Source organism: Canis aureus, chromosome 13, assembly GCF_053574225.1.
Source record: "Canis aureus isolate CA01 chromosome 13, VMU_Caureus_v.1.0, whole genome shotgun sequence".
In the NCBI taxonomy this organism is placed as follows: Eukaryota; Metazoa; Chordata; class Mammalia; order Carnivora; family Canidae; genus Canis; species Canis aureus.
Window position 1 is genome coordinate 16,656,370 of NC_135623.1, and position 15,981 is coordinate 16,672,350.

Below are 15,981 nucleotides of genomic sequence, written 5' to 3' on the forward strand. Positions count from 1 at the left end.
CGGTCTCTTTCAAAAGCCTCCTTGCTACTGCTATAAACTGTCATTTGTCACTGACTCAAGAGACATGAAACTATTGAAGGCTAACTTGTCAGAGGGCATGAATGGTAAAATCTCATATCTTTCACCGTTCTGGAAAATAAGATTGTTTTAGACTGGTGTAATTTCTTTTTTAAATAATTTTTTAAAAATCTTATTCATGAGAGACAGAGAGAGAGAGGCAGAGACACAGGCAGAGGGAGAAGTAGGCTCCATGCAGGGAGCCTGACAGGGAACTCAATCCTTGGTCTCCAGGATCACGCCCTGAGCTGAAGGTGGCGCTAAACCGCTGAGCCACCCGGGCTGCTGGAAGACTGGTGTAATTTCATATGTACTATTCATCAGTCTTTTCATGAGAAACACAGAGAGAGAGGCAGAGACACAGGCAGAGGGAGAAGCAGGCTCCCCCTGGGGAGCTTGATGTGGTATTCAATCCCAGGACCCCAGGATCACGACCTGAGCTGAAGGCAGGTGCTCAACCATTGAGCCACCCAGGGATCCCTCATTAGTCTTTTCAAAGAGAACAATGTATATACCTATGATATAGAATAACATTTTAATAAACAAGTAAATGTATTAAGTTTGAGAAGTTAATTCCATCTATTCTATCATAATATAACTATTAATTTATATGCACAGATCTCTTTCTCATTTGTAATGACAAGAACTGGGTTAGGATGCTTTGGTTGTAATAACAAACAAAACTCTACTTTATGCAAAAAAGGATAATTTATTACAAAATTACAAGGGTACCTTACCAAAGCCCAGAATAAGAGTTAAAAACAGGACACTAAAAAATGTCAAATCTTGCTAGCTTAAGCAAACAGGGGAATTTATTATTAGGATACAAGGGTGCCATACCAAGCCAAGGGCAGTCTTCATAAAGGACTGGAAGAAGGAAATGGAGGACTATTAGAAAGCCAAGAATCACATTCTCTCATCTCCGTTTTTTACTTTCCAAGTGATTTACTGCTCTCTTACTGCAGATTTATTACGTTTCCTTCACAAACTGCAAGGTGGGACATGGCACCCCATAGCTCCCCAGTTTGTTTCCTCTATCCCAAAGACTAGTCAGATCAAAGCCAGAATCTCTTATCTCCAACCCCAAATTCCCAGGAATGTTTTAGCATTTTACCAAAATTAGAGAGGACTTTTCTAGGATAGGTAGTAAGACATAAGATGGTAGGACACCAAGAGACAGAGAACAATTTACGTATATTCTGTTCCTTACAGACGCTGAGCTGAAATAGCTTATTTAGACATAGGAGGTGGATATTAGAGAGATGTTCTCACAACTGATAACTAGCAGAAATGATGAGGTGCTTCAGAAGAGAGAGGTGTTCTAATCCTTTTTAATATTTCCCATGGAACAGAAATGATAGGCCTGGGCAATACTTCTTTCTTAATCGAGACAAGTTTCTTTTCATTTATTGTAATAGGTATGATTTATCTATTGGGAAGATATGTCCAGGTGTTGGTATGAGTGACTTAAGCACAAAAGTCATTATAATTAAAAAAAAAGTTATTATAATTAATCATTTTCCCCCAAAAGAGACTAATTACATGGGGAGTATTTAGGAGAAAGGGGGGAAAAAGACTAATTTCATGGTGTGTATCAGAAATCCTTTAGGGCCAAACATAGACATCCAACCAAGGGGCTCTCAGATTATCTTCATTAAGAGTTTTTAGAAAACTCATCAAACTCAGTAAATTTCCTTCGTAACTCATTTGGAATTATTCCTAATAAAATGATAAAAATATGTAAAAAAAAGAAGGGGGGATCTCTCAGATTAGGGAGGAACTCTGATTCATCTAGCTTGAATCAACTGCTTAAGAACATAGCTGCCCACATGTCCATCATAGTGGAATAAGGATTGGGAAACCATTCTAAGAAGCACATATAGGAAAGGGCAAAGAAAATTATTTTCTGGATTTTTCAGTGTTCCAGGCTCCCCTTAAAGAGCAAAATTATATTGTTCACCAAAATCATGACAAAATAAATTTGAATGGTAGGAGATTTATGTACTTAAAAATCAGAAATGCTGATGGAAGTGTTCTGCTCGGCCCACCCAGATTGAAATAAAATTGAAAATGTTAAAAGTATAAGGAAATGCTATGAATGTTTTATTCCAAAATCTATTTGTGCTGAAGATTTCTTAAAGTATTTCTCTTGTATGTTGAAGTACATTCATGTTATATATTATGTCCTTTGATGAGATACAAGGAGTTAAGCTTAATGTTCATGATGTCACTCTATTCTTCCTATAATTTTGTTTCTAGAAATAAGAATTGGTGAGGGAAGTAGGACCACTCAACGGTAAAGGACAAGAAAAGTAATAGTATGAGCATGTTAAGAAACTCAGAAGCTGGTAATTTAGTTTTAACTTTCCATGATTTCAGTGTAACAAAGTTTCAAAAGAAAAAAGTCATTCAATATTGTGTTGAAGGTTTTGTATTTCAACCTCTGTATGTCTTCGTGAAAATATTTCCTTAATGCTGTCATCTTTCTGATCATCATAAAGTGTCATATTCAGTTCATTTTCAGTACAGTCTTCTAATGAAATTGTTGACAGGTATGAAAATACTTTTTCCATTAGAGGTTCCCTGAGAAAAGGCATTGTAGAGCTCTTTTTTGCTAGAGTATCATCAGAAAACCAGTCATCAGCTGCTTCTATACTTTGGCTGTAATAAGAATCAGATGGTAGTGTTGATAAACTTAAGGTAACACTGCTGGGATGTGTTGCCGAGCTAGTCTCTGAGGGGTCACAAATGACCTTTTTTGTTGCAAAGCAGAATTCATCTTTAGTGTGATCTTTAATCGCTGTAAAAGAAAAATAGATTTGCTATTAATATTACATATTCATGAGCCAAATCTTACTTATAAGGACAATGTTTCTTTTTAAAATTCAGACTCGTTTTAGGGTTAAAATGGTTAGGAGGATGCAATAGTGAAAATTCTGAGTTGCTATCATCATCTGTACAATGTTAAATATGCAATTGGGGATTAATAATTTCATAATAATCAAGAGTAGAAAAGGCTAGTCTAAAATCAACCTGTTTTAATAGGAGAAGATTCTAAGCAGGCTAGAAAGCTCAGTTCTGGAATGTCCCTTAATATCAGAAAACATAGTTTCTTAAATATTTATAGATAAGTATTGCCTTATTTTTAAAAATAAATTTAAAAACACATGCCTCTGTAAGAAGGCAGATTACAGATTGTTTGGTCAATAGTAGGAAGGACCTATGGGTTGGCTTTACACCACTTAAAGTAACAACTAACATTGTTAGAGTGCCTTAAAATATGCAAAGCAGTTTGATATATTGCCATATCTCATTTACCTTCTCAATAACTTTTCAAGGTAGTTATTATTCACAAAGGAGAAGATCGAGATTTAGAGACTGATGACTCATCACAAATCAGATACACAATAGACTTCATCTAGACTTCTAGTACTCTAAGACTCATGCTTCTCCTATTACATTAATTATGCTGCACAGTTGGTATTTAAAAATGTTAAGTTTTAGAAAATATCACACTATATAGTATCCTAAGTATCTTTTATAATATGTTATATATATTGGCCTTTGATATTAATGTATAACAGAAATATTATGTAGGAGGGTAATGTTTTGAGGTACTAAGACATAATATGCAACATCTGGAGGATTATAAAATCCTTATGTCTTTTGACCCTCCAGGATTATTATATGGCATTGACGATGATACTTTTTTTTTCTTTTTAAGAGGAGGAGAGAGAGAGAAGGAGGGGAGAGGTGGAAGGAAAGAGAGAGAGAGAGAGAGAATCTTAAAGAGGCTACATGCCCAGTGTGGAGCCCTATGCCAGGCTCAGTCTCACAACCCTGAGATATGACCTGAGCTGAAATTAAGAATTGGACACTTAACCAACTGAACCACCTAGGTGCCCCTGACTATGATACTTTTGTGTATAAATAAGGAACAAAAATTTGTTTCACATTTTAATTTAAGATGTGACATTGCAACTTTTTGTTGTTGTTGTTTTTAAGATTTTATTTATTTATTCATGAGAAATACAGAGAGTGAAGCAGAGACATAGGCAGAGGGAGAGGCAGGCTCCCCCCAGTGGGGAGCCCAATGCGGGACTCAATCCCAGGATCACGACCTACACCAAAGGCAGATGCTCAACCACTGAGCTACCCAGGTGCCCCAAGTTTTTGTTTTTTAAGAAATAAATGCCCACCCACATACTAACACATTAATGCTTCCCTTCAATTTCCATGATATTAAAAGAATATTTAGATAACATTTAGGTAGGCCTCTTCATTCTTTAAGATACAAATTGCTCTAAGTTGATTATGATTTCTTCTAATAAATTGTTGAGAAAAATTACCTTTTATACGTGCTGTTTCCTTTTTTCTTTGTTCCTCCTACATAAAAAAAGTTATTTGTATTTAAAAACTGGTTTCTAGGTAATTTCTTTAATATATTTAACATATTTATATAAGAATAATTTATTTTAACATCATAATACATTTTTGATGGAATGTTTTTTTTCCATGATATGAGTTTATTTCACCAAAATATATTTACAGAAAAAAAAAAGTGTTTAGGTATCATCTGGAAAGAATGTGAATTGGTTCAAGAAGGCAGTCTCAGGATAGGGAATGGAAGGGTGAAATAGAGTTCATCAGGATTATTTCTCTCCCTCCCAACTAACTCAGAGTCATTTGTTAGAACTAGAAAGGGCTAAAAAAGTAATTAGAATTCCTAGACTTACTCATTCCATTAACCACCAACAACAAAAAAGTGAATTCAGGCTGAAGACTTTTACTAAAATGCAACTATTCTTTTGAAGCAAATAAAACAGTTGCTCAAACAATACATTCCAGATGTGTTCTAGGAACTGTCATGGTGTAGTAGTTCTCAAACTCCAGGGCATCAGAATCACCTGGTGTGCTTATTAAAATGCTGATACTTGGACATAATATCAGACTCTACTATTTAACAGATTATCTGGCAGGGGTTTTGGGGTATGCATTGTAACATACAAGCAGTTCTGATTCAGTCTTTCCGTAGACCACTAGATAAACAGTGGGCTACTGCATAGGGTGTTTGGGATGGAGTGTGTGTGGGGGGAGAGATAATGACATTATCTTCTTGTGTTTTGGGGGAACAGAGTTAATACTCCATGCTGATCTGATTTGTCTTGTCCCCCAAAATGGTTTGTTTCGGATATACATATATATAGGGTGTGTGTGTGAGGGCATGTGTGTGTATATATGTCACGTGTATACACACACACACACATATGTATATAGAATAACATATAAACACTTTTTTTCAGAATCAACTTTCTTATTTGTCACTTTAATCTTTTATAAATATAAATGCCAGTATAGGCTCCTGACTTACCTTACCTGGATCAATTCAATTTGTGACTCCTATATAAATTATATTAGAATGCTGCCCCTCAGACTTTAATGTGCCTATGTCTTACCTGGGGAGTTTGTTCAAATGCAGGTCTCAAGTGGGGTCTGAGATTGTGCATCTCTAATAGATGTGACCAGGTAATGACAATCTCACTGGTCTGAGGACCACAGAATAAGGCCCTAGATGATTGAAATTCCACCCAAACTTAAGGGAATAGCAAAATGAACATTCTTACATATTGCTGCCCATTATTAGGAAGAATTTTTCTTGAGGGAAATATAACAAATCTACTTCTAGAAATGTATTATTCCAAGTTAATAATTTTGGATTTGTGTAAATATTCAGTTGCCAGAAAGTCTTTTACAACATTGCTAAGCTTTTTTAAAATCTTCATTTTAAAATTCTTAATGCAAAGAAATACTTAAATGTATTGATTCATAGATACTAATACAATAAATATTCTTCCAACTATTAAAAATAATGCTATAGTTTCAGAAGTAAGAGCTCGAAAAATGACAGAGACATATAAAAAAGAGAAACAACCTTGAAAGGAGTTCCCATTGGTTAAATTTGGAAAAATTTGAACATCAAAATAAGTATAACAATGGATTATCATCTGCTGAATAGCATACAAACCCATAAGTCTACACAAATTAAAAAATAAAATAAAGAGAGCTTTTTTCTTATAGTAGAAAGCCAAATGACAAATATAGATGGAAGTAGTAGAATGGTTTTATTTATTTACCAGCTATTAAGCTGGTAAGTAGAGTTTGATGAAGAAAAGATATTTACATGGTTACAAAGTGTCATCACACAGATTATTTAATTGTTAGGGTAAAAATAGGAATAATACAATGGGTGAAGAACAGATAACATCCTGATTGTGTGATCAACTAAAATCATTAGAGGAAGCAGATGAACATTGTATGTCTTCAGAAGTGATAAAATGAATCTGATCACAAGGAAAGTCAAAATGAGTCTATGATTTATAAAATAACTGACTGTATTCTTCAAAAATGTCAATATCAGAAAAACAACAAAAGGAAATTTTAAAATATTTTGAACTGAATAATGATGAAAACAAAAGATAAAAATTGGTGGGATGCAGCAAAAGCAGTACTTAGAGGAAAATTTAAACATTAAATGTTTATATTATAAAAGAGGAAAACTCTAAGAATAATAAAATTGCATATTCCTAGCAAGACTGATTTAGGAAAAGAGAGATATAATGAGGAATAAAACGAGTGCCATTATTAAAGATTCTACAGACATCAGAAGGATAATAAGTGGATACTATTAAAAACAGAAGACATTTCACAGTTGTTTTGTGACCAGAATAACTGTGATTTTAAAATCTAACAAAGAGGGGCTCAGTCAGTTAAGCATCTGCCTTCAGCTCAAGTCATGATCCCCGGGTCCTGGGATTGAGCCCAGCATCAGTCTCCCTGCTCAGTGGGGAGTCTGCTTCTCCCTCTGCCACTCCCCCTGTTCTTTCTTTCATGTTCTTTCTTTCTTTCTCTCTCTCTCTCAAACAAATAAATAAAATCTTTTTAAAAATCTAACAAAGCTATTACAAGATAAAATTGTAGAATAATGTCCCTCATGATCATAGATGTAATAGTGATTTAAAATATATCAGTAAATCAAATCCAATGGGGTTTATTCCAGGAATACAAGCTTGGTTTAACATTTGAAATACATTGTAATTCACATTAACAAAAGAGAAAATCCATGTAAACAATGTCAAAAGATGTGGAAAAACCATTTGGCAAAATTCAGCAAACTTCATGACTTAAAAAACAAAACAAAAAAATCTCTCATTAGACTAAGAATAGAAGGGAATTTCCTTGACCTGATAATATGCATCTACAAAAATTCCATAGCTAACCTTCTACTCACTGATGAAGAGTTGAATGTTTTCTCTCTGACATCAGGGATTCAAAAAGGCTAACTGTTCTCAACACTTCTAATTCATCATTATATTGGAGGTCTTATCCAGTATAACAAGATGAGAAAATAAAATAAAAGCATAAAGTTTGGACAATAAGTAAAATTGATGTTTTTCATAGATGATATGATTGTGTTGAAGAAAATCCTATGGAGTCCACAAAAAAAAAAAAGCTGCTAAAAGTAATAAGTAAATTTATTTATAAAGGTCACAGAACACAGGTCAACATAAATATCAATTTTAATAAAGATTGCAATTTGCTCCAAACTGATCTATAAACTAAATATAATTTCCATCACAATCTCAACAAGATTTTTTGTAGCTAGAGATTAATTTATCTTAAAATGTATATGAATAGGCAAAAAAAAAACAACAAAAAACAAACAAAAAACAAACAAGAAAACCAAAAAAAAAAAAAAGAAAGAAAGAAAGAAAACCCAAATATTGAAAAAGAAGAATGAAATTAGAGGAACCATCCTGCTCAATTTTATGAGTTACCATGTAGATTGAGTATGGTACTGGTAGAAATAGACAGAGGTCAACAGTACAGACAGAGAATCCAGAAATAGACCTACACATATTTGCCTAACAGATTTTTGACAAAAGCTGCAAAATCAATTCAGTGTAAAAAGGATAGCCTTTCCAATAAATAGTGCTGGAACAATTAGACATCAGTAGCCAAAAAAATGAATTTTGACTTAAACCTCACACTTTATTTTAAAAATTAACTAAAAGTCGATCAAAGAAATATAAAATATAAAACTTACAGCAAAATAATATTGAGAAAGGACAAAGTTGGAGAACTTCCTGAAATTAAAACTTACTTCAAAGCTGCAATGATTAAGATGTAGTACTGATATAAGGACAGATATATAGATCAATGAAATAGAACTGATATTTCAAAAATAAACGTTCACATTTATAGTCAATTGATTTTCGACAAGTGTTCCAAGACAATCATTGGGGAAAGAATAGTCTTTTCAACAAATGGTGTTGGGACAACCAGATATGTACGTGCAAATGAATGAAGTTGGGCCCATACCTCACACCATATACAAAAACTAACTCAAAATAGATCAAACACTTAAATATAACTATTAAAACTTTTAGAAGAAAATATAGGCATAAATCTTTACCACCTTAGAGAAAGGTTTTAGACATGACACTGAAGCTTTTAATCTTGATGAAGTCCCAATAGTTCATTTTTGCTTTTGTTTCCCTTGCCTCCATGTCTAAGTAAGAAGTTGCTAGAGCCGATGTCAGAGAGGTCGCTGCCTGTGTTCTCCTCTAGGATTTTGATGGTTTTCTGTCTCACATTTACATCTTTCATCCATTTGGAATGTATTTGTATGTGTGGTATAAGAAAGTGGTCCGGTTTCATTCTTTTGCTGTCCAATTTTCCCAACACCATTTGATGAAGAGACTGTCTTTTTTTCGCATTGGATATTCTTTCCTGCTTTGTCAAAGATTAGTTGACCATATTAGTTGTGTGTCCATTTCTGGGTTTTCTATTCTGTTCCATTGATCTATGTGTCTGGTTTTGTGCCAGTACCATATTATTTTGATTACTACAGCTTTGTAGCATATCTTGATATCTGGGATTGTGATACCTCCAGTTTTGTTCTTTCCTTTGGCTATTTGAGGTCTTTTAATTTTAGGCTTATTTGCGAAATGTAAAAATTGATTTGCTCATAAAATAGAATACTGTAAAAAAAGTCTATAATAAACTATGAGTATATATATGTTTACATGAATCTCAGAAACAGTACATAACCTACATGAATCTCAGGAACAGTACAAAAAAGTAAGAGTATACTAGACATGTAGTCTAAAAATATGTAAAACTTAATAATACATTGTTCAAGGATCTACAGTATTTGTGGTAAAGCCATAAAGAAAAGCAAAGAAATGATTAACTGCAATTATAGGATAATGGGTCGAAGGGTGGGGATATTGACTCTAAGAGATAAATGAAGACTCAGGACACCTCAAAGGTAATGGTAATATTCTATTTCTTATTTTGGGTGGTGGGTATAAATAATTACATTTATTAGTCTTTAAGTTGTTTGTGGGTATTCTTTTGTTTGTATACTGTATTTCACAATAAATGCTTTTTTGGAAATTAAGCTTTAATTCTATATATTAAGCCATATCTTTTGTTACAATTTTCATTATCCTGACTACTTCTAGGAGGTGACGAAGAGGCTGATACACAGGCAGAAACTGAGATGAGAAAAAGAGGGACGATATGAAAAAGAATCCTTTGGTACTTAAATTGATTGTGGATGAAGTCAGCACTACCTTATTCTTTTCCTACCATATTTTCATACTACGTTTTGTTCTTTTTTTCTGAATTAGGTTCCTATCAGTGACTAACAAGAGTCCTGAATAATATTTTAATTGTATATTATTTATCTCTCCCATTAGACTATAAATTTCATGGGAACAGGGACTCTTATCTTTCCTGTTCACTACCAAATTTCCATTTGCCTAGAACAGTACCTAGCATATATGCCTTTATTAGGTATTTGTTGAATGAAAAATAAATAAACAGTACTACTATATGTGCACTTCTTCCATCATAGCACTCATGACATTTTTGTAATTGTCTGTTTGTCTGTATCTATCATTAGGTATGAAGACATCATTATACTGAAGTACCTAGCAAAATGCCTAGCATGTGATGGATACTCAGTAAATTCAATTAATATTAAATGCATGCATAGAAACATTTTTCTCTGAATGAAATCTCAATTTCAAACAATCTTTTATTTCAAAGTCAGAGCTATTAATCTTTAGAATTGATTTGATCATTAAATCCACCTGCTTAAAACCCTTCAGTAGTCATAATGGTAAATTTGTAATGTGCTCACTATGTGAGCATAATTCTGAGTGTTTTTTTTACATACTAATTAATTTACTTCCCATAACGATTCTTTAGAGATGAAATCATCCTCATTTACAGATGAGGAAACAGACACACTGAAGTTAAGTGATTTGCCTAAGATTACACAGCTAGTAGTGGTAGAGCCAGAATTCTAACCTGCATTAACTGGCTTTACAGTCTATGCTCTTGACCATAATCCCATAATGCCTCCAGTGGATCTGTAAAGCCTATGGAGTAAAATCCCAAACCCCAGGCTATAAATGAGTTTTCTCATAACCTTATCTCCAGGATCATCCCCCACCACTTCCCTCTGTGAACTCTAGGCCCCAAACATTGTAACATTTTTACTGAACATGTTACTTTCATAGCTGCAAGCCTTTGAACACAGAATGGATGTCCTTCACTCTCTTTCCTCCTGGCAAACTTCTATTGGTTTCTCAAAATCCAGCTAAAAATTTCTCTGTGAAGCTTTCCTGAATTTATGCTTCCTTGTCTGTATTTCTTCAATTTTGTGGCTCTTACCACATTATGTTGTAATTTTTAGTTTATGTTTTTCTTCTCTACTAACTTTGGGCTCATCTAGGTCTGAACTCATATCTTTTTTGTTTATGTAGCCTTAGTGCCAAAACTAGTCATATTTAAGACACTTGAAAAATATTTGTTAAGCAAGTGAACGCTGAGTTCAACTTGAGTTCAATATTCAATATGTACTATGAAACTTTGATATCCTATCAATTTGTTGCTATTTACTAATGCTATCATAATAATAATGATACCATAAACCACTAATATTAGTTTTGTTTAGTTATATCACAGTTTTAAATTTCTGTTGGTATCTCCCTTATTTTACTTTGTCCATGTAACACTGTTTTGACACCACATAACAGGAAGTTAACTATGTGTCTGGCTTTCCCACTTTTATTATTCTAGCATATCTTATCATCCTTAATAGGGGGTTCCCAGAGTTTAGAATGCAACGAAGTCTTAATAAATCCTTGTTAAATTGTACTTAATTTCAATTAGTTGGTTTTGTTAAATTATTTGGTTATCTGAGTATCCTCTTACTTCCAAATCACTTTCCTAAAATAGGCCTGGTAATTTTGCTTTGCTTTTCTTACACCATTTATCTTAATTCCTATAGCAATCTCAATAAAAGGAGTATAGGTTCTCAGGCTAGAGATATACAGAAGCAATTATAAAAGCAGACATTTTCAATTAGCTTTTCAGTTTCCTATAATATAAAAACTAACTAGCTTAGGTAATTTAAATTTAGCTCCATGTTACTATCTCTCAAATTTAAAAATAACAGTGGATACTCTGTCCTTCAAATTTAAAGACAACAATGTTAATGACATAGTATCATATAAATTATTTGAAAAGATTTCTATAAAATATTATACACTACCTGTAATTGGAATCCTCCAGTGTGAAAATTTCGAGAAATAAAGACACATTGAGAATGAGCTTTAATATTTGCCTTTGATGATCTTTGCCTGCATCTCTCATCAGTTACTTTAAATTTGGAATTTTGAAATATTTCTCTGAAAAATATATGGTAGAGAATATTATTAAACATGAGTTCCATTATAAACCACTTAAACTATTATTTCCAATAGTTATACACAAAGGTTCAAAATAAAAAATATTACTATATTCTTATTTTTATAACACAAACCAAAATATATATTCTCTTTTCATATGTTACTGATTCATTACACCTATTTTATTCATAGAATACAAATTTTTAAAAAATATTTTATTTATTTATTCATGAGACACACACACACACACACACAGAGGCAGAGACATAGGCAGAGGGAGAAGTAGGCTCCATGCAGGAAGCCTGATGTGGGACTTGATCCTAGGACCCCAGGATCACAATGTAAGCCAAAGGCAGACGCTCTCGTGGAGGTTAAACACTATTAAGGAAGACAGATATTAATAAAACACTGACAAGAAAATGAAAAATTATGATTTTGGAAAACGTTGTCAAGGAAGGGTGCCTGGTGTACTGTGGGAATATGTAGCAAAGAGAATAAATCTGGTTAGAGAGGTTAGGGAAGGCTTTTCTGAGGAAAAAGATGCTTGAATTGAGCATCTGAAGTAATAATAAGCTATTAGGTAGAGTGTTGTGAAGGAAGGGAGGTGCAGAAGAAAGAATATTCCAGTCAGAAAAAATATCAGTATAAAGACCTAGGGGCCAGATTAGGATAGTGAAGCAGAAGCAGTGAAAGCAAGAGAAAGTGGGAGATGAAATGGGCAGACCATGTAAGGCCTTAAAAGTCGTATCATTTGTCTTTATCCTAAAAGCAATGGGAAGTCCTTTATAATATAATGAGGATGGGATGAAATGGTTGGGTGACTTGATTAGAAATGTGAAGAGATATAATGAGGACAATAGTGAAGGTAGAGGGTCAGTTATACTGCAGTAATCTATATGAGGAATAATGATAAATGAGATGGGGGCACTGGTAACTGAAAGAAAAGGACAGATTTGAGTGATTTATGAGGTAAAATAAAAAGAACTTTGTGATGGTTCAAATTTGGGGGAAGTGTGAAAGAGAGAGGAAGGTATCTAGCATATCTTCAATCTTTAGAGAAAAACAACCCTTCTCCTCCAGCTACTTCTCCATTTATCAAGTCGCCTTCACCAAAAAAACAAAACAACCCATCTTCTTTAAAGAGAGGTCTATACTTGATTCAATTATCTTACATCCTTTTATTCAAATGTGAACTTTTGAGCCCATCATTCCACCAAAACTGTCAGAGATCAGCAATAACTTCCATTTGCCAAATTCAAAAATTATCTATCCTCATCTTTCTCAATTTAAGCACTATCAACATCATCTTCTCCTCCTTCTTGAAACATTTTCTATTTTTTTCTTTCTTTTTTTTTTTAACTTTAAATTCCAGTAAACACACAGTGTTATCTTAGTTTCAGGTGCAAATATAGTGATTCAACAATTCCATACATCACCCAGTACTTATCATGACAAGTGCACTCCTTAATCCCCATCACTGGGATGCCTGAGTGGCTTAGTGGTTGAGCATCTGTCTTTGGCTCAGGGCATGAGTTCTGCATTGGGCTCCCTCTGGGGAGTCTGCTTCTCCCTCTGCCTGTGTCTCTGCCTCTCTCTCCATGTCTCTCAAGAATAAATAAATCTTTAAAAAAATCCCCATCACCTTTTCACCCATCTCCCCCTCACCTCCCTGCTGATAATCATCAGTTTGTTCACTATATCTGCTTCTTGGTTTCTCTCTCTCTCTCTCTCTCTCTTTTTTTTTTTTTTTGCTTTGCTCATTGTTTTTTACTTAAATTCCACATATGAGTGAAATCATATGGTATTTGTCTTTCTCTGACTTATCTTGCTTAACATTATACTCTCTAGCTCCATCTATGTCACTGCAAATGGCAAGATTTTATTTTTTATGGCTGAATAATATTCCATTGTCTATTATACCACATCCTCTTTATCCATATGTCAATCAAAACTTGGGCTGCTTCCATAGTTTGGCTACTGTACATAATGCAATGAACATGGGGTGCATGTATCCCTCTAAATTCATGTTTTTGGATTATTTTTGAGTAAATACCCAGTAGTGCGATTACTAGATCATAGGATAGCTCTATTTTTAAATTCTTTCTTTAAATTAAATATTTTATTTATTCATGAGAGATGCAGAGAGAGAGGCAGAGATATAGGCAGAAGGAGAAGCAGACTACCTGCAAGGAGCCTGATGCAAAACTCGATCCCAGACCCTGGAATCATGCCCTGAGTCAAAGGCAGATGCTCAACTACTGAGCCACCCAGGTGACCCTATTTTTAATTTCTTGAGGAACCACCATACTGTCTTCACACTGGCTGCTCTACATTGCATTCCCACCAACAGTGGAAGAGGGATCCCTTCTCTCCACATCTCAACAACACTTGTTGCTTCTTGTGCTTTTGATTTTAGCCATTATGACAGGTGTGAGGTGATCTCTCATTGTGGTTTTGATTTGCATTTTCCTCATGATCAGTGGTGTTGAGCATCCTTTCATGTGTCTGTTGGCCATCTGGATGTCTTCTTTGGGGAAATATCCATGTCTTCTGCCCATTTTTTAATTGGACTATTTCCTTTGTTGTGCAGACGCTTTTTATTCTGATGTAGTCCCAATAGCTTATTTTTTTCTTTTATTTCGCTTGCTACAGGAGACACATACCTAGAAAAATGTTGCTAGATCCAATGTCAGAAATTACTGCCTTTGCTCTCTTCAAGTGGTGCAGTTTCATTTTTTAGCACGTGGCTGTCCAGTTTTCCCAATACCATTTGTTGAAGAGACTTTCTTTTTCTCATTGGATATTTTTTTCCTGGTTTGTCGAAGATTAACTGACAACCAAATTATGGGTTTCTGTGTTTTCTATTCTGTTGCATTAATCTATGTGTCTATTTCTGTGCCAGTACCATACTGTTTTGATTACTATAGCTTTGTGATATAACTTGAAATCTGGAATTGTGATACCTCCAGCTTTCTCTTTTTCAAAATTGCTTTGGTTACTCAGGGTCTTTTGTGGTCCCATATAAATTTTATGATTTTTTGTTCTAGTTCTGTGAAAGATATTGTTGGTGTTTTGATAGGAATTGCATTAACTCTGATTACTTTGGGTTGTATGGACATTTCAACAGTAATTGTTCTTCTAAGCAATGAACATGGAATGTTTTTCATTTGTATCTTTAATTTCTTTCATCAATATTTTATAGTTTCCAGAGTAGAAGTCTTTCACCTCTTTGTTTATTCCTAGGTATCTTATTATTTTTGGTGAGATTGTAAATGGGACTCTTTTATTAATTTCTCTTTCTGCTGTTTCATTATTAGTGTATAAAAATTCAACAGATTTCTGCATATTGATTTTGTATCCTGTGATTTTATTAAATTCATTTATCAGTTCTGGTAGTTTTTTGGTGGAGTCTTTAGGATTTTCTATATATAGTATCATATCAACTGCAAATAAGAGTGAGTTTTACTTCTTTCCAATTTAGATGTCTTTTATTTATTTTTGTTGTCTGATTGCTTTGGCTAGGACTTCTGGTACTATGTTGAATAAAAGTAGTAAGAGTGGACATTCTTGTATTGTTTCTGACCTTAGGGGAAAGCTCTGTGTTTCCACTGAGGATCATAATAGCTGTGGGCTGTTCATGTATAGCCTTTATTATATTAGACTGAGGTATGTGCCCTCTAAACCTATTTTTTTAGGGTTTTTATCATGAATGAATGTTGTACTGTGTCAACTGTTTATTCTTTCTTTTATTGATGTTTATTCTTTCTTTTTATTCTTTCTTTTATTGTTTATTCTTTCTTTTATTGATGGGATGTATCACATTGATTATTTTGTGAATATTGAACCACACTTGCATCCCAGGAATAAATCCCACTTGGTTGTGGTGAGTGATTTTTTTAATGTATTGTTGGATTCTGTTTGCTAGTATTTTGTTGAGATTTTTCTGTTTATTCTTTCTTTTATTGATGGGATGTATCACATTGATTATTTTGTGAATATTGAACCACACTTGCATCCCAGGAATAAATCCCACTTGGTTGTGGTGAATGATTTTTTTAATGTATTGTTGGATTCTGTTTGCTAGTATTTTTTTGAGATTTTTGCATCAATGTTCATCTCTGATGTGGTTTTGATATCAGGATAATTCTGGCCTCACAGA

General features: G+C 33.8%; 1 protein-coding gene across 4 annotated transcripts in view; it reads right to left on the reverse strand.

Annotated features, from left to right (window-relative positions):
- Positions 1-2,139: 2,139 nt before the first annotated feature.
- C13H1orf185 (chromosome 13 C1orf185 homolog) overlaps positions 2,140-15,981 on the reverse strand; it is a 33,011-nt gene continuing 19,169 nt past the window's right edge. For 2 of the 4 annotated variants that reach the window (XM_077844984.1, XM_077844985.1), the window contains exons 3-5: positions 11,687-11,822; positions 4,407-4,443; positions 2,140-2,857 (exon numbers count right to left, since the gene is read on the reverse strand). In XM_077844984.1, the coding sequence (XP_077701110.1) occupies positions 2,463-2,857; positions 4,407-4,443; positions 11,687-11,822 (568 nt within the window). In that variant the 3' untranslated portion in view covers positions 2,140-2,462. Of the gene's footprint in view, positions 2,858-4,406; positions 4,444-8,533; positions 8,848-11,686; positions 11,823-15,981 lie in introns of all 4 variants that reach the window. The other 2 variants (XR_013350351.1, XM_077844986.1) reach the window with 2 other exon arrangements.